General features: G+C 55.7%; 5 protein-coding genes across 5 annotated transcripts; 3 read left to right on the top strand and 2 right to left on the bottom strand.

Moving 5' to 3' along the window:
• Positions 1-556: 556 nt before the first annotated feature.
• COL26b_010030 (uncharacterized protein) lies at positions 557-2,565 on the bottom strand (the record flags this gene model as incomplete). Its single annotated transcript, XM_053182742.1, has 2 exons — positions 557-2,255; positions 2,312-2,565. 2 exons carry the CDS (start codon positions 2,563-2,565, stop codon positions 557-559), a joined length of 1,953 nt encoding a protein of 650 aa, XP_053033278.1.
• Positions 2,566-3,060: 495 nt separating this feature from the next.
• Positions 3,061-5,658, top strand: COL26b_010029 (uncharacterized protein; the record flags this gene model as incomplete). Its single annotated transcript, XM_053182741.1, has 4 exons — positions 3,061-4,465; positions 4,521-4,938; positions 4,990-5,419; positions 5,449-5,658. The coding sequence occupies 4 exons, from the start codon at positions 3,061-3,063 to the stop codon at positions 5,656-5,658; spliced, it is 2,463 nt and encodes an 820-aa protein (XP_053033277.1).
• An 826-nt stretch (positions 5,659-6,484) lies between these two features.
• Positions 6,485-7,069, bottom strand: COL26b_010028 (uncharacterized protein; the record flags this gene model as incomplete). Its single annotated transcript, XM_053182740.1, has 3 exons — positions 6,485-6,817; positions 6,869-6,983; positions 7,035-7,069. 3 exons carry the CDS (start codon positions 7,067-7,069, stop codon positions 6,485-6,487), a joined length of 483 nt encoding a protein of 160 aa, XP_053033276.1.
• A 373-nt stretch (positions 7,070-7,442) lies between these two features.
• Positions 7,443-9,386, top strand: COL26b_010027 (uncharacterized protein; the record flags this gene model as incomplete). Its single annotated transcript, XM_053182739.1, has 1 exon — positions 7,443-9,386. One exon carries the CDS (start codon positions 7,443-7,445, stop codon positions 9,384-9,386), a length of 1,944 nt encoding a protein of 647 aa, XP_053033275.1.
• A 3,697-nt stretch (positions 9,387-13,083) lies between these two features.
• On the top strand, positions 13,084-16,771 carry COL26b_010026 (uncharacterized protein; the record flags this gene model as incomplete). Its single annotated transcript, XM_053182738.1, has 4 exons — positions 13,084-13,100; positions 13,183-13,301; positions 13,375-16,583; positions 16,640-16,771. 4 exons carry the CDS (start codon positions 13,084-13,086, stop codon positions 16,769-16,771), a joined length of 3,477 nt encoding a protein of 1,158 aa, XP_053033274.1.
• Positions 16,772-18,733: the final 1,962 nt, after the last annotated feature.

The raw sequence follows: 18,733 nt of genomic DNA, 5'->3' as shown, positions 1-18,733 counted from the left end.
TCCCTCTTCAGACCATACGAATGTGACGTGACCCAGTAATACCGAGAGGCCCAATGATACTGAGAATCGTATTGATGCTCTCGTGGCGCCGAGGTGCGTTAGACTCCCTCCAATTATCCACTCCGAACCATCCACTCGGGCCCTCACTCGCATCCCGCCACGGCCCTCCATTCGCGCTGCTGGCCGTCCCGTCCTGTGAGACGATGGAAACTCTCCAACAGGTCGACGTCGAATCGATAATGTGTGACTGCAAGTCAGCGACCGGGGGGGTTTTGTCAAGGGTTTGAAACGCGCACGCCCAATGGTTCGCTGCTTGGGTTCCCGAGGCCCCCCTTTGGGCAGAAACGCAGCCACGACCACAGTGACGGCGTCGCAATCCTACTTTTTTTTTGCCTTCGCCTTCGCCAGTCAACCACGTTTCCTCGCCGACGTGCCGCCCATGCCATGCCATGCTGGGGCCACGCGCACGCATGCGTAGGTAGGGTAGATCGATGTAAGGTACACACAAAAATATACCATTCGCAAACCGTAGACTTGGGGTGGGTTGCCTGAGCAATCATCCCGCACCTGCAGCCTTATCCGCAGCGGGAGCGGCAGCGGCGGCGGCAGCTTGCTGCTGCGCATCCTTGTTGGCCGCGGCCTTACCGCCACCACGGCCACGCCTGGTGCGCTTGTGGCGCTGCTCCTCGGGCTTGTCAGGGTTGTTCGTTGCGTTGGCGTCCTTTTCCTTGTTTGCGCCGGAAGCTGAGGAGGATGCCGCGGGCGCATTGGAGGAGGAAGCTGCGTTGCCAGAGTTGTTGGTGCTGGCGGCGTTGCTGGCGGCGGGCTTCTTTTCCTTGCGCTCGAGAACCTGAACAGTGCCTTGGGCAACAGTGACTGGGCTGGCGGCGATGGCCTTGGCGAGACCGTCGTGGTCGGAGAAGTCAACGTAGGCGAAGCCCTTACGCTTATCGATCTCGACGAAGATGACGGTCCCAAACGCTTCCATGGCCTGCTTTAGGAGGTTCTCGGTCACACCCTGGGACGGGTTGGCGTGCTTGACGAAGCCGCGGGTGGCGCCAGGGGTGACTGTGACAGAGCTGGCACCCTTCTTGGAGTTGCTGCCCTTCCCTGAGCCCTTAGGTCCTGTTGGGGGGTTGGATTTGGCGGGCGCTGGTTGGGATGATGAGGCCTCCTTCTCGGCCTTCTCGGCCTTTTCTGCCTTCTCCTCGTTCTTTTTCTCGTCCCTCTTCTTAAGCAGCACAACAGGGGTCTTGGTGGGCGCTGGGGTGTTGGAAGAACCACCAGTGTCGTTGGACTTGCCCTTTCCTTCATTGGCAGCCGCGTTCTTACCACCTCCACCTCTACGGGTGCGTCCTGACTTGGGAGCACTGGGTGCCGCGTTGCGCTCCGAGGATTGGGCAGCATTGGAGGAGGATTGGGCTGGCGGCGCGGGTGGTGCCGCAGCAGCCGGAACTTCAGCCGCGGGCTGAGCAGGCTCCTTCGGAGTCGCAGCCTTCGCTTCTGCCTCCGCCTTGGCAGCGTCAAGACGAGCCCTTCTATGAGCGCTGCCAGGACTGATGCCAAGGTCGCGCTGCAGAATACGTGCAGCAGCTGCAATACCAGCCCGTCGGCTCTTAGGTGCCTCCTGAGCGGCCGAAGAACTCTGGGTGATCTGGCTGGCAACGGCCTCTGCTGCTTTAACGGCGTCCGCGGTTGCTTTCTTGGTCAGAATCTTGACCGTCTCCTTGGGCTTCTCTGCAGACTTCTCTGTCTTAGAGTCCTTCTTGCCCTTCTTCGAATCCTCCGTAGACGCCGATGCTTTGCCCTTGGTATTCTGAGATTCTTGACGTGCTTGCTTCGCGCTCTTAGCTGCGGCCGCTTCTTTGGCCTTGTTGGCCTTCTTCTCCTTGAGGAACTCGATCAGAGGTGTCGTTGTGACCTTTGCATCCGGCTTCGACTCGTCTGCCGCATCCTTGCTTTCGCTACCCTCGGTCTCCTTGTTCTGCTCAGGGTTGGTCAAATCTTGAAGGAAGGCCATAAACTCCGGGTCCTGATCGATCGTTCCCTGCCTGGGGTCGGTGCGCTTTTTGCCGCTTGGAATCTTATTGTAAGACGCCATCTCGAGAACCGGAGGCCCGACAAGGGAGGGGCTGTTGGACGTCATTTTGGCGTCCTCCCAGGACCTGGCCTGTATCAAGTTGGAAAGGGTGTTCAGGTCCTCGCGCTTCAAGACGTTGAGGTAGACTCTTGCCGGCCGCGACGGCTTCGCAGCGCTGCGCGAACCACAGTCAGTCCGATTCGCAGTGCCAGCAAACTGACGAGTACCTACTCTTGAGAGATCTTGCCGGCCTCGAAGTTGTGCCAGCTGACAAGACCCTGTCCAGCCTTCCACTCATCTCCAAGCTTGTTCCATAGTTCCTGCTCCGTCAAGCCCGGGGGCAATCGCCTGATAACCACTTTGTGGCCTTCGACCGCAGCACGACTCTTATTCGACTTCGGCGTATCGGCGGCCGTCTGCTGGCCAGAGACAGGAAGGACACCGTTCGTCTTACGCGAGGCGCCCTGGGAGCCTGATGTGGCCATCGTTGCGGACAAGGCGTTGTTTGCGACTCGAGTCGATGTGTTTCTTGTACCGTCGGCGCCGACTCCAAACAGAGTGCGCGACTTTGTCTTGAGGCTGAATTGGTGTTTCAGTGAGCCAGATGTAGATGACGTGAATTACTTTAAAAGGCTGTTATGCCTAAACTGCTGAATGATTGCTCTGTGCCCTAGGTACCAACAAGGGACACAGCCTTGGGCCTGTGATTGTGGTAGAGGTGTGACGCCAGGGTAGCGGCGCGGGGCGCTTTGGTTCACATCAATCACGGATCTGAAAGAATGGAGCACAGAGCACTTTCCGTCTGATGTGGGTCTTATCAGATAAGATAGCACTAGCCTCTTTAGGATAGCTTCCTTTGGCAGGAACTTCCCAGGGTCATCTTCGGATAAACCTTATCCTGCCCTTTCTCTCTCGGACAAACTTTCTTCCCACAACAGAGTTTATCCGAGATTCACCCAGGTGGAAGCCAGCCACAGACAATGGACAAGGGATCCGAGTCCACCGAGGTCACCGAGGGCGAGGAGCCTCACAAAGACGACTACTTTTCGGAAGCTTTTCCGGATTTCAATGAGGACAACATAAACCGCGGACTTCAGGTTTCTACGAAGGACAACAGCGCGACAACTTCGACTTATTCGCCGCCAAGTGAAGCCCAGATCGAGGCTGCTATCAAGCGTGCGAATCTCGCCTTCGCAAACCCGCTTACCAACGTCCCTCGCCGCGGGCCAGCTGGAGCCGGCCGTGCACGCAATCGCTCAGCGGAGGTATCCTTCAACCTTCCCGCAAGACACCCTGACCTCGGTCAACAGCATCAGTCGCCCGATCAGCAGCAGCAGCAAGTTCCTCAGGCATCTACAGCCGGTCCTGTCCCGTCATCTGCGTCTGCGTCAGGTTCAAGTCGTGGTCGAGGCATTCCGGTCCCTGGCAGAGGAACGGCCTATATCCCCACTTTAACCGCCGCCAACCGCACTGCAGAGCTGATACGCCCGCGTGCGCCCAACTTCAGTCGCCCACGTCCGGTCGTTGTCGGGGCTTACGATAACCCATACCAAGAGCATCTCCAGAGAGTCGCGCGTCGTGAAGAAAGCGACAGACGCACCCGTGAAGCATATTCGAATTCTTCGAGAAGTCCGGTTCAGCAGCCTAGACCTCTCCCTGAGCTACCCCCTGGCGCTACCACCCCACCGCCTGTTGTTGTCGCACCCAATCGTGGTACCCAGGCCCCTCCCCCCGCCCTGCCCGCCGATCCACCGCACCCTCTGAGGTCAAATCCGATCTTGTCGACGCCCCAAGACCCTCCGTCTCTCATTCTCCCACGCCGCCGACCACGCTCATCCTCGATATCACTTCCTTCCAACGATACCCCCAACGTCCGTCCCAGTCCTACCGCCGGCCGACGTGTTCCCGAGTCAATCGCAGAGGAGCCCAACCAAGAGGACGACTTCGAATATTCCGAAGAGCCACAGGTTCGCACTGCGCAGATCGGCCGCGTTATTCGACGTCCTAACGACCCCACCAAAGACGACTCATTCCAGCCATCGCTTCGCGGCGGCAGTCTCGACATCGGCGACTTCCCTGAGGAATTCGACCCTGATTACTACGAGCCCGACGAGTACGAAGACGAAGACTCGCTAGAGTTAGCTGAGGAGTTCAACCCAAACATCTCAGCAGATTTCGATCCCTACGAAGTCGAGAGAAATTCTCAAGTTTATACCCAAGCGTTGAACGACAAGATGGCAGGCCACATTCCTCGCCCGGGCCCTGCCCAACTATCGCCCAATGCAGGCCTGGATGAGTGGCTGGAGGAGGCCAAGCAGTGCCACTATCTACCCGAGCGCGCGATGAAGGAGCTTTGCGAACTGGTGAAAGAGGTTCTGATGGAGGGTAAGGACCGCGCCATTCGGGCTGATTGGGCATCTTACTGACCTTACGACTCCAGAGTCAAACATTCAGCCCGTGTGCACCCCAGTGACAATTTGTGGCGATATCCACGGCCAGTTCTACGATCTCTTGGAGTTGTTCCGCGTCGCAGGTGGAATGCCTGGTGAATCACGAGTTGAAGCACCCAAGACGGCCACAACAGTCATCAGCCCCGAGGATATTGAGCCGCCGACGGAGATCACCAACCCGAAACTGAAGAAGAAGGTCAAGAATGCAGGCAGCCCTGCTCCCGATGATGAGGAAGATGATGAAGCGGCCGCCGCCGATACTAGCACAACCTCAAGGCCCGATTCGGCCGTTGAGGTTAGCACGGGCTCTCAATCAGCCGACACCAGATTCGTGTTCCTCGGCGACTTCGTTGACCGCGGCTACTTCAGTCTTGAGACCTTTACCCTTCTCATGTGCCTGAAGGCCAAGTACGTCGCACAAAAGAATGGGGCTCTAGCATGTGCTAACTCGAAGTGTAGATACCCCGACAGGATTGTTCTCGTACGTGGCAATCACGAGTCTCGCCAGATCACCCAGGTCTATGGTTTCTACGAAGAGTGCCAGCAAAAGTACGGTAATGCCTCGGTTTGGAAGGCCTGCTGTCACGTTTTCGATTTCCTTGTCTTGGCTGCCATTGTTGACGGCGAACTACTCTGCGTCCACGGTGGTCTCAGCCCTGAGATCCGCACCATTGATCAGATTCGCGTCGTTGCACGTGCTCAGGAGATCCCCCATGAGGGCGCCTTTTGCGATCTGGTCTGGTCAGACCCCGAAGATGTGGAAACCTGGGCCATCAGCCCCCGTGGTGCTGGTTGGCTTTTCGGCGACAAGGTGGCCACGGAGTTCAACCATGTCAACGGCCTGAAGCTCATTGCTAGAGCCCATCAACTTGTCAACGAGGGATACAAGGTATGTCTCTGCCATTTGTCACATATCAGTCAGCTAAGATGGTGCAGTACCACTTCCCACAAAACTCTGTCGTCACAGTTTGGTCTGCTCCGAATTACTGCTACCGCTGCGGTAACGTAGCATCCATCATGACTGTGGACAAGGATATGAACCCCAAATTCAGCATCTTCTCTGCGGTTCCGGATGACCAACGTCACGTTCCCGCTAACCGCCGTGGGCCTGGTGATTATTTCCTGTAATGGGAGTTGCCACTGCTTTGACGACGGGAAATGTCTTCGCGATTGTGCTAGATTCAGGGACGGGGCATAAGAGGCATCGCCAGTTTTCGCATTATATCTGGACGTCTCCTAAATAACCGCAGGTCTGTGGAAGAGTAATCTGAAAGCTGCCTCGTTCTGCGTTGCCAGAGTTCACGGACATCTTCATTGAGGTCTTGGACAATGTCATGCGGCAAGACAACTGGAAATGACGAGGGACGATCTTATCACGTTTGCGAGTTTCAAGGCCTGGATATCGACCTTGCGGACAGACAACAGGAGACCTGGACATCGTCCACGACAACGCTTGATGAAACGTGAAGGCAATGGAGGGTTGACTGATTTCCCCGGGAAGCAAGTTTGCGTCCAACCCAGGCATGTTATTGGTCGCGAACAGAAATCAATACGCATTCCTCATGCTCCAGCGCGAAGAAGAAGTTTGGGGCGCGAGCCTTCAAGACAGCTCGCTTGAATTGCATAGAAGAAGGTACATGGCAGAACGGCGGGTTGGCTTCGTGATGTCTGATGATGAATGCATGGAATAAGAAGGTCGGTAACACCACCTTGTAGAATTACGTTAGGTTAGAGGTTAAATACCCGATACATGTTGGTCTCAACGACGTCGTAGATGTGAATGACTTTCATTTTATCAATATTTTCAGAAGGTATCGCTGAGATCCGTCGGCCAAACGTAGCGCCATGATGGTATTTGCGCTCTCCAACTGTAGACGACTGCACACACACAACAACTCCCCTCTCACCCGTACGCCACCCGGTATCACTTCCCCCAAAGACTTTTCGAATCCATTTAAGCACGCTTGATCTCCCACTTCAGCTCCTTGATGCTGACCTCCTCGCCGGCCTTCTCGTCGTAATCGAACCACTCTCCGTCGGTGAGCTCGATGGCCGTGAACTTGGTGCCCGAATCCGCGCCCTCTGCGAGCCATTCTCCCTCCGGGATAAAGTCGACGAACTCCAGGCCTCGGCAGTCGAACTCAATGACTTTTTGTTGCTTGGCGGGCTCTCCCTGCTCATAGGCGGCGGGGGCGGCCTTGATTGAGGCCGAGGACTCGCGCTTGCAGTTCTTGCACTTCCACACAAAGTTGGCCTCGCCCCTGCTGCCGCTCATCTCGTTGTTCTCCTGGTCGACGGTGAGTAATTATGCAGAATCTTGGTAAAGGTTTTAACATACAAATCGGTTGACACCGACGGTCTTGTCGTGGACTTCGCGACACGAGGTACACTGGACCTTGAAAGTGTACCAGAAGGGGTTACCCTCGCTGTCATCGGGGCGAAGGTTCGTGATCCTGTTGAGGTCAGCGAGAGTCAAATCGAGAAGCCAGTGATGGAAAACCTACCCCTCCAGCTCTGCAGTAAGATAAAGGGCGAACATTGTGAATACGCTTCTTTTACCCCTTGTGTCTCACAGGATCAAATGTTCAGAGTGTTTCTTGAGGCTGCAGGGTGCCCCTCTGAGCTCACAGTGAAGCATTCGATGGTGGGGTTGGAGGGGCAGTTGCGTCACTTCTGTAAGCGAAAGGCACGTTTAGCCAAATATTTACCCCCACTTTATCGCATAAGAGCAATTTTGATATCCCCGATCTTCGATTAGGTCGGGCTCGGCAGCTCGGTCCTTGGAACGACAATATTTACGCATCAGACCATAATCTCGACGCCGAAGGCCCCCCGACGCCCGCCCGCACCTGCCTTCGAAACGATCAATCGCACTCAATTGGGGCTGCCTTTGCAGCCGGAATGCCGTCAGAATGCAGGCAATCTGGTCCAGAGCGGGCCAGGCGCCTCATTGCGGTTGCAAGGCCTGCTTCAAAGCCGCGGGGGGCATGGTACGACAGTCCGCGACGCGGGTGACGCCCCGGAAACCGACCTTTGGCGAAATGTTCACGGCCTGCTACACGGGCATCATGGCGTCCGCCGCTGTGCTTGACGCGAAGGCCAAGGACGAGCGACGGCTGAGGCTCGAAGAGGAAATCGCGCAGGCGAAGCTGGAGCTCGATAATATGAGGAGGAGCGTGCCGCAAGATGTGAAGCCGGGCGAGGCGCCGCCGGCAAGCTTCGAAAATCGATATAAGGGCGCGTTATTCGACCATAAGCCGCAGAAGGGCGAGATTGCGGAATTTTTGAACTCGCTCAGTCATACGGACGGCAGAACGCTTCGCAGGAACGTCGAGATCAAACGCCTGCTGAAGGAACTGGGCTTCGAAAAACCAATAGATGCGTTTGTCGCGCCAGGCGATTTCGGCTACACAGATCCCTTCGCCAAGCTGATCGAGACCAACGACACAGAAACGGACGACTTCCTGATGGACGAAGAGCGACTACAAAATCCGCTGATGAGCCACCGTGCGCCCAAAAACTTCGTTCAACTTCAGATTACAGAAAAGAATATGGGGAATTTGGTTGATAGGATTGTTGAGGAATCTAGAAACATTTTGGGGCCCAGCGACTGGAATGACCTTCAGGAAGAGGTTGGCCAACTCAGGCAGGGAAACTTGCCGTACTACGAGCGCCAAACCGACATGATTGACGTCAAGAAAAACAGTGCCCAGCTCAACTCCATCATAGGCTCAGTCTTCGCCAGCACAGACTATGACCAACGTACAAAGATCGGCAAGATATGCTATAACCTTCTGGCGTCACCGCAACCGCCCACTACTTTTACATACAACACCCTCATCGCAGGTTTCAACCGCAACGGGCTACATCCTTTGGCCGAGAGAGTAGTACGCTCCTTTTACAACTCCAAAGTCGAACCAACAAGGAAGACGCTGGTCTGTCTGCTGAATCACTTTAAGGGGACTGGTGATGCGAGGGGTTTCTTCGGCGCTATTCACCGCATGACGGGCAAGGATCCACGCGGCATCTGCATACGGAGGAAGGCAATCGAAGAAGTTGAGGAAGATGATCGGTGGCTCACATGGGCAGCGCTGAAGAATGTTGCCATCAACAACGATTACGTGACCGAGCGAGCATGGCTCGACCACGACATGTTCACGGCTATAGTACATGGCTTGCTGAGGTTCGACTACGTGAGACAAGCTGCGGCAGCCTTCGCCGTCGGCCTCAAGCACGGCATCACCTTTAGCGCCGAAACGACCACGCACTTGCTCGAGCAGGTGACATACACCTTGGACACTACCGCTGCACAGCAGCTCCTGCACGCCATTGAGATGAAACCCAAACTCATCGCGCCAGCTTTCGGGGAATACAGGCACCAGAAAGATCTCGCAAGGGGCATTCAAAACCTGATTGACATCTGCCTGCTTGATCGGACGGTGTATTCTGTGACCCCGTGGCTGCGGTGGCTGCGAGTGGACGAGTCCCGGTTAGCAGACGAGACGCAAAGGCGAGGTCTACGCATCGTCAGCATCATGCAGCAGACCAAGAAGTCGCATGTGAAGATTAGGAGTTGGCATCAAGATCTGAACACTATGAAGTCGAAGATCTTCAGCAGGAATCAGTCCGAAGCTGTCTACGCGGCCCGCATGAAGGAGCGAGCTCAAGCGAACGGCAAAGATGATGCAAAGCGGAAGAGGGCTACGAAGAAGGCAGCGCAATCTGCGCTGCCCGCACCGTCAACGCAAGAGGAGGCGCCCAAGGAAGTTACGGCATTTGGAGAGCACGTCTCTCAGCAAGGCTTGTGGTGGGAGCGGGAAGGACAGCTGGCCGCCGCGAGCAGCCTACAAGTATAAGAGGACAGGAGCGCGTGTATTTCTAGCATGGAATCCTGGATGAATCAAGATGGCGAACATGTTCATTTGCGCATGCGCAGCATGCCCATGGCGAACCTGATATCAGGCAGGGGACGCCGGTCATAAAGACCAATTTTCTTGATGCGTCAATCTCCTCGCTTTTCGTGATACAATACTGGCACTTTTCTCCGCCATGATCCGGTGTCGTTCCTGTCTCTGCTGTCTTGACCGGAAGTGCAGATTCCAGAAGAGCTTTAAGATCAAGCCAAGACAGCGAAGGAGATGCGAGAGCAAGACGGGATGAAATGGAAGAAGAACAATGAGTGCGTGCATAAAATGTCAATGACACTGCAACGCCTCAGATTACCTCTCCAATTGATTCTTTCGCGAGACAATCCAACTTTGGGAACTACTCGTTATCATCATGCCCTTCGGCGCGCGGTGCGTTTGCGGTTCAGGCACCGGAACGGGGAGCCGGCGGGTAGATCATCATCAGCGGAAGAGGCGACAGCCAATGGCAGGCGCGCTGCGATGCACTGTCGTACATGACAGCATATGGTTTGGGGCGATTTCCTTGGCTCAAACGACCTACCTACTGCGTGACTGCGTACCTAGTTGCGGTGCGCTTCTTTCGCCGTGCCTGTGCCTGGGGTTCTGCCAAGGTACACGCAGCGACAGTGCGCTGGGAAATGCCACACGCAGAGTTGCAGTTCAGAGCGTTCCGCGCCGCAGGGATGAACTATGTTGGTTGCGGTGCGGGATGGGGTTACGTGTGATATCATTCTGGCAGGCATTCGGTTGCTTAGTTTTTGCACCAGCGCTGACGTTGACCTGGATTGACAGCAGGAAGAGTAAAGGTAAGAGAGAAATGATAAATGGAAGAGACAAATTGGAAGACGAGGTGGAAAGTCAATTTGCAGCCCAGAGTTTTGCACAAGACGACAGACAGCTGAAGAGAGGGGGGGCGTGCCGTGGTCCCAGACGGGGAATTGGCCCGATGGAACCGTTGAAGCCAGCCAGTTGGTGGTGGTGGTTGACGGTTTTGCGTGATTGAGCGGCGGTACGGATAGTCTATTCGTGAAAAGGTTGAACCTGCCACCGAACTCTGTGCCCCCTTTACCTGTGTCACTGAGGCGAGAAGAATGTCACGGTCGTGAGCCGCAAGTCTGGTATTTCCCAGGAACTCGAGAGTCTAAACTAGTACTGCGTAGTAGACCGGGTCCTTGGTCCCATGTTTGGCCACGGCACCCATTCCCCTTCTACGCAGTAGTGCACTGTAATTAGCCACATGTCTAACGATGTTGCCGTTATTGCCATCGGCCCCCAGTATGACTGATTCACGCACGAGAAGGATTGGCGGCGTCGTTCCGTTCTCCTCTTCGACCTCCACAGGGAGTTGGGGCGGGGTTGTTGAAGAAGAAAAAAGACTGCAGCAGGTGCATCGTGCATCCGAAAGGTTGGCTGATATCGTCACTCGTGTTCCATCCGGGTTTTGCGAGGCCCACCGCGTCGACCAGCCATCCTTCCATCGAACCCATCGTGAAGTTGGTCATTCGGGGTCAGTCAGCACTATGGGCATTAGCAAAGCCAGCGGTGCCGAATTCCATTGTGCAATCTGCTGGCCCCCTCCGTGTCTTCCGAACGTCCACGATGCCCTCCCTTCTCGTTTTCCCTTCTCTGTCAGGTCCCCCGCCGCTGCAAGGCCGGGATGCCGAGGTTTTCCTGGGCTGCCCGTCTCTGCCCAGGTGGCAGCAACAGGACCCCTAAAATTCTAAAACTTGGAACATGCATCGAAGGGAACCAGATCCGGTGTGGAGCCCTCTCCTCCCCGTTCTGCGTGGTCCTTCGCCTTGTGGCCCGCCGCCCGCCGCCGCCGCGGCTGCTGCTGCTGGTCAGTCACAGGAGTCCGTCCGCAGCAGCGCGGAAAAGAATCATTTCGCCGTTGAGAGGGAGGGGACTGGGGTGTTTGGCCATGGGCATTTTTAGCAGCGGTACCTCACGATGGACCTTTTAGCCTGGACGGGCCACGGAGGGCGACCGATGTCGGTTTTCAGGGTCCTTCCCGCCCCCGGAGAGGTCATGAGGACGAACGACCTGACAAGCGTCAAGCGTCGAGGCGGTCAGGAATTTTCTTTCCCACCCTTACGACAGTCAGATGCCGGAAAGGGGGGGATTTGACCACATATTTGATTTGAGATGGGGGTGGAAAAAGGAGAGGACTATTGCGGTGCGGTGCGGTTCCCACGATGCATCGGTGAGGACGAGATAGGGCGCTGTCTGTCACCGTATGTACCGACACTGAGTGAGTGAGTGAGCTTTGTCAGTTGGCTCTACCCGTCCAGTAGTACGGTACCTTAGGGGAACGACTGGAAGACCAACAGAGACGCTTGGGAGAGCCACGGTGCGGCGTGCCAAGGATGGGATGGGATGGGCGGGCGATTTGTGCTACACCAACGGCGGGGTGGACATGGACAGGCCCGCCAGCTGAAGCCGTGGTGGAGCGGCAGTCCCGTGACCCCGCGAATCACGAGTCGGCCGCGCTCCACGGGCGGCCAACGGCGGCTTCCCAGTGGCTCGACTCACCGGCGCAATAACGCCACACCCCGAGCTGTCCTTTGCCTTTTTCCCTCTGCTGGGCCCAGTGTGCCAGCCAGTGTGCGCAATCACGTTCAGAAGGGACTGGCGCTGGACTGGCGGCGCGGTCGCTACTGTGTCCGACGATTGTACTGTGTGTGTGAGGTGAATGAAGCTGGCTGCTGGTGCCCTGCCTTTTTAGGGGGAAGAGACGGCGGCGCATCCAGAGCCAGGCAGGTGCCGTGGCCGTAGCAGGTACCCCACCGCATCTAATCAGGTGCTGTCCCGAGGACTCGGTAGTCACTGCGCAGCGAAACCCAGGTGATGAGATACAAAACCACCGGCGCAGGAATACCTCGGGGCCTGGACCCAGCTACTTGGCCGGCCTGGTGGACGTGAGATGAGCTCACACCTCTTCTTTTCTCTTTTTTGGCATGCTTCCGTCACTTTTCACGTCCGGGTCGGTCTGGTCTGGTCACTGAGCTGTCTGGCTTTCATTCATAATCCCCCTCCAACCCACCGACCGATGCTCCCTGGACCCAGATTGCTGCTTCTCGGCTGCTTCTTTCGATTCTCTGCTGCTTCTTCTGCCTGAGAGATCAAAAAACACATCGTCATCAAATCCTTCAGTCAATCAATGGCGAGCTGGATGTGGAGCTCCTTCGTCCTGCAAAAACCGACAGGATTCTCGTGACTTGCACCTGGAAAACCCTGGGACCGCAGAAAAGAAAGGCAAAGAAAGCTACCTTGACGGAGACACAATTGGCACCTGCCAAAAAACAATCGCAGCTCGGAGCTACGCGCGGAACTCGAAGCTTGGTTGCCTTTGCGCTTCGCTACTACAACAGCCACAACCTCTTCAAACTAACTCCGATACCCCCAAGAAACGACCACCGAGAAAGAAAATGAGCAATTACAGCCTCTAGCCCATCTGTATTTACAGCAGCTGTTCAATTTCCTTCGACCGCGTTGTTCACTCATCAGCCTTTTGTTTATTTTTCTACGACAGTCTTTCTGATATCGATACCGCTTCGCACGACCGCTCATACATACCTGCCGCTGGAACGCCACAATCGTCACCGGGCCCCCTGATAACCGGAAATAGACCCTCATATCATACACCATGAAGTTCAGCAAAAAGTGCGATAAGACTGAAAACAAATTGCTTTTGGATTATTGTCCACCGAGTTCACAGAGACACTTTTGCTAACACGGGCGGCAGCCTACCCCGCAACCAAGTCCCCGAGTGGGCGGCCTTTTACATCAACTACAAGGGCCTCAAGAAGCTGATCAAGGCAGCCGCCCAGTCGGCCAGGAATGGAGAGAAGGTGGACTTAGCAGGTTCGAGCCGGACCGGACTGTGATGATGGACGCGCCGTTCAAGACCCCTAACCATGTTTGTTTTTCTTTGCAGAATTCTTCTTCGCCGTGGACCGCAACCTCGAGGACGTGGACGCCTTCTACAACCGCAAACTCCATGAGAGCGTCCGCCGTCTCAGCCTCCTGCGCGACCGCTATGGCCGCGTCCCCGACGTCGTCTCCAACCTCGACGATGACGAAATCGAGGAGCTCATGGCCGCCCTGTTCGAGATGCGCGTGCAGGTGCGTAATCTGAGCTGGTTCGCCGAGATCAACCGCCGCGGCTTCGTCAAGATCACCAAGAAGCTCGACAAGAAGCTTCCCGCAGCCGCTTCCCAGCACCGCTACATCTCCACAAAAGTCGACCCCCTGCCCTTCGCCCAAAATGTGACGACAAGTCGTCTGATGGCCGAGATCAACAAGTGGCTATCCGCGCTGGGCGATGCCCGCAACATTGACGATTCCAGATCCGACAGGTCGGTGCGGTCGCTGGGCCGCGTGTCGTCTAAGGCGATGTTGACGCTGTCGCAAACCCTGCTCGACACCTTGGACCAGGCGATTCGCAACGACAATGTTGAGTCTCTGAAGGTTGGTTTGGAGGAGGGCAATGTTCTTGGCGAGCATGCCTCTCAGAGCCTGCTCCTTAACCTGCTGCAGCGTTCCATCGCTGCGAGATCCAAGGCGAGCATTGCATACATTCTCGACCAGCTTCCTTCGCTTCATGAGGTTGATGACATCAACGAGCGGAACTGCATTCACCGTCTCGTCATTCATATCGGTCGCACGAGATCCAACGACCCCGATAATGAGCCGAAATCCTACCCCTTCCCGATCGGCACTCAGTTCACCTCTCATGACCTTCAGCCAGCCACCTCCTCCCAATTGGTCACTCCCCGCGCGCTCAACCAAAATGAGACCAAGCTTCTTGGAAAGGACGATGAGGCCGTCCAGATTCTCATGTACCTCCTCGACTCTCTTAAGCCTGAACAGCGCCAGGCGCTCAGCAGCAGAGACTCTTTCGGCCGGATGCCGCTTCACTACGCCGCCCGCTTCGGCTTCGTCGTCGTTTGCCAGATCATTATGGCCAAGATGCAGGAATGGGGTCAGTTCAACGTCGAGAACGGCATCGACGCCCCCGAGTGGCAGGACAACGATGGCTATGCGCCTCTGCACCTGAGCGTGGTGGGCGGTCACCCCCTGACTACAAAGGCGCTGCTGCAGGGTGAGAACTGGCAGGGCGTCAGCGTCAAGAAGGCCGAGATGAGAAAGACGGTGTCCAAGTCTGGCGCCGTCCTGGCCATGGCCACCAAGTCGAACTACAAGGTCATCGTGGAGATGCTCGTCGAGGCTGGCGTGGACATCAACTGGCAGGATAAGACGGGTGAAACCGCTCTCCATCTTGCAGCTCGCTTCGGCCACGATGAGATCGCCAAGGTGCTGCTGAAGGGCACTGATGAGCAGAAGGCTGATTTGGAGATTGGTGAGAACTCATACGCCTGGACGCCCCTTCACGTTGCGGCAGTCGACGGCCACCTGTCTATGGCGCAGCTGCTCGTTGACGCCGGAGCTGAGGTCGCCAAGGCTGATTCTTCTGGCTGGACCGCCAAGGAGCACGCCGCGCTGCGTGGTCACCTGGACATTGCTCGACTGCTCGCGGCCCACCCTGCTGCCGACCTCGTCCAAACCACCAAGGAGCTCAAGGTCAATGGCGACCACTCACGCTCGTCGTCTCCTGAGAATAACACTTCTCTCGACGGTCGCAAGTCGAACGGCGCCCCTCGTCCTCTTGAGCCAGTCAAGACCTTTGGTCACCGCTACCTCACCGACAAGAGCATGGTACTGGTCAGCCTCGGATCGATGGACATGCGGAAGAATATCGAAGCAGTCAAGCTTGACCGTGTTCCCCTTACTGAGGCCCACTTGACGGAGCTGGACACGGCTCTGTCAATCGTGGTCTCGGCTAGCGGCGCCCAGGGCGAGCCGACCATCGTCGACCTTCCCGTCCACGAGAACGTCTCGACTGAGCCGATCGTCTTCCAGGCCGCGGACCCCTCCAAGGTCAAGATCATGTTCGACATTGTCCCAACTTACTCTGGAAATGAGAAGAACAAGATCGGACGTGGTGTTGCCCTCCTCTCCTCCATCAAGCCCACTATCGGCGCCAAGCGCATGAACCTCCAGGGCGACGTCTGTGTGCCCATTCTGGCCAGCAACTTGGACGTCATCGGCACCGTCAACTTCAACTTCCTCGTAGTCACCCCCTTCTCCCACCCCAACATGGAGATCAACTCCCAGCAGACCTACTGGAAGAAGCTTGCTACAACGATGGTCATCGGTCACCGCGGCATGGGTAAGAACCTGACGAGCAATAAGTCTCTCCAGCTTGGGGAGAATACGGTACCTTCTTTCATCGCAGCAGCCAATCTAGGCGCCCAGTACGTCGAGTTCGATGTGCAGCTCACAAAAGACCATGTCCCGGTTATCTACCACGACTTCCTTGTCAGCGAGACGGGCATTGATGCCCCTGTGCACACACTCACCCTGGAACAGTTCCTCCACATCAACCCCGACTCCAAGCGCTCCAACGGCAACGGTGTGAACGCAAACGCAGTCAATGAAAGCATTGAAAGGGTCCGCAACAATGCCCCAGGCCCCAGACAGCGCTCTTTGTCCATGGGCTACGCCGGCGAAGGCCTCACCGGCAGCGGCAACAACCTCGAGGAGCGCATGAAACACACCCGCGACTTTAAGACCAAGGGCTACAAGGCCAACTCGCGCGGCAACTTCATCCAAGCCCCCTTCGCCACTCTCGAGGACCTCTTCCGCCAGCTGCCGGAGCACATCGGCTTCAACATCGAGATGAAGTACCCCATGCTCCACGAGAGCGAGGAGCAGGAGATGGACACCTACGCCGTCGAGCTCAACTCCTTCTGCGACACCGTGCTGTCCAAGGTGTACGACCTCGCCGGCAACAGGCACATCATTTTCAGCTCCTTCAACCCGGACATTTGCTTGTGTCTCAGCTTCAAGCAGCCCTCGATCCCCATCATGTTCCTCACTGATGCGGGAACATGTCCTGTCGGCGACATCAGAGCATCGTCGCTGCAGGAGGCCATCAGATTCGCGAGCCGCTGGAACTTGATCGGTATCGTTAGCGCCGCTGAGCCGCTTATCAACAGCCCTCGCCTGGTTAGGGTCGTCAAGGAGAGTGGTCTGCTGTGCGTCAGTTACGGAACGCTGAATAACAACCCCATCATGGTTCAAGTAAGAACCCATTCCTCCTCTCTCTTCGGATGACATTACATGCTAACTGTCAACAGCGCCAAGTGAAGGAGGGTATAGATGCCGTCATCGTAGACAACGTGCTCGCCATCAGAAAGGGGCTCACGACCAACGAGGAGGCCTCGAACGGCCAGTCGCTAGAGGAGGGATCGGAAGGTGACTCGTCTTAGACAAAACCAAAAAAGGCTTTTTCGGTTTCGACAGTACGGAAACTTAGGAAACAACAATAACAACAACAAACTTGCATGGCGTAGCGTTTTGGTGGGAAACATGGCGTCAGGCTGAAGTCCCGAGACAGGACTGGCCTTTCAACATTACAGATGGATGAGGCATTGGGGGCTTAAACATGCCCCTGGGTTTTTGTGGACGGATGAATGGATATGTCCGTTAGCCAGTCATAGAGTATGTCTGGGTATGAATTCACTATGGCAGAGCCAGTATTGCTCTCAGACAAACTGATCGCTATGCATTTGAATAGGGGGGTTTTTATTGGGTTCTAAAAGCTACGCCTAATTTTGTGTCCGATACAGTGTGTTGAAACTGTAAAATGAAATGTTGAAATGACCACCATGAGTTCAAATTGAATCTCTCAAGTAAATAACGCCTGTTGAACCACCCACTCAAGATGCACAAGTGCCCCAGCCGGGGCGAGGTTTGTGGTCATACGAAACCATCGTACAAACCCGTTCACATCCGGTTGGTGCGGGTCAACCTCAGAACGCTGAGGACTTTTATCGAAATACAGCCGTATAAACTCTCGCTTAGCTCCAGTTGATGCAAAGGCTCGACTCTGAGTCACCCTGGCCGCTACATGAATGTAATGTAGCGCGCCTCCCAGAGCAGGTGAAGTAAGTGCACGATCACCCGCCCCAAAGTGGATTGTTTGTGAAACCACTTTCACCGCATATAACGGTCCACTGAACGCATTTGCAAGAATGAGCTTTAATGAAGAGTAAGGAATTGGGCAGGCAAACGACAACTTCAGAACAAAAGAAGCTGAATATCCAGGCCAGGTCACACCATACCGCATCCCCTTCGGTGAAGATGTCCTAGGTGCACCTTCTTGTCGCACGTCTCGTTACCACAACGTCCACAGACATACTGCTGCGGTACGGCCGTTGCCTTGCATGGCCGTTTCCGAGAGAGATGCCGAGTGTGGTTGTCTTGTCGAAAGCAGGTCACTCCGCAGCGACCACACTGATACTCGGCAGCCATGCCGTGTACTGGTCCATAGTGTCTGAACGTGAGGTCCCGAACTGATGGATATCCGGCGTCAGGACATGCGGGACAATGGTGGCAATGTGCCTTGGCCTCGTGATCGTGAAGTTCTGCGATGCTGTTGAGAACCCTGCCTTTACAGGGCTTGAATCCGCACACGATCTTGGGAAACTCGTTACCGTCAGCGGGAGTTGTCTGGACGGTGGAGGCTTCGGCGCTTGTTTCACGCAGTGATGAGTTGGATGGTGACTGCGGAGACGTTGTTGAAGGAGGGGAATTCTTGATGGTGGTATGATATGAAGCTGTAGGCGATGATGGCCTGGCTTCTGGAGTTGATCGGATGTTCTGTAGTTGAAGTTGCGTGGATACGGTTGTAGTAAATTGTCCATTGCCATAGGGGGCAGGAAGGCTGTTGATGATATTGTCGCCAATCGCTGGAAAATTACTCATCAACCAGCGCGGCTCAAGAGACTGCTGCCACCAGTCGCCTGGATAACGGCGAAACCGGGGGTCTTGAGAGCAGTCTCGGTGAACGAATGGCCCGATCGGGGGCAGCCACTCGTCGTCAACCGCCACATCCTGCCTTTGGCCAATGTGTTCTTCGATAAAGTATTCAGACAGAACTGAGGCGTCTTCAACACCTCCGGTGCGACCGGGTCGACTTTGTATTAAGTGATGACCATCGTAACCTCTCTGAATGGGGAGAGCGCGGGATCAACACCCGCGCGCGCCCGGATCAGGGAGTTTCCTAAGGTTCGAGTAGAGCAAACAAAGCGATCAGGGTCTAGATCTGATGTCTCTGGCAAGGTAAAGTACTTAACTTTCGTCAAGAAAGTCGTATCATATAATAACCACTCCTGTGGTCGAAGTCAGGGTACGGTCGTCGTCCCTGTGTCGCGGCAACTTGGCCTGAC

This window comes from Colletotrichum chrysophilum (assembly GCF_026319265.1).
Source record: "Colletotrichum chrysophilum strain AFK26 chromosome Unknown scaffold_103, whole genome shotgun sequence".
NCBI lineage: Eukaryota > Fungi > Ascomycota > Sordariomycetes > Glomerellales > Glomerellaceae > Colletotrichum > Colletotrichum chrysophilum.
Note: the sequence above shows the minus strand (reverse complement) of the source record. Positions and strands in the feature narration are given on the sequence as shown.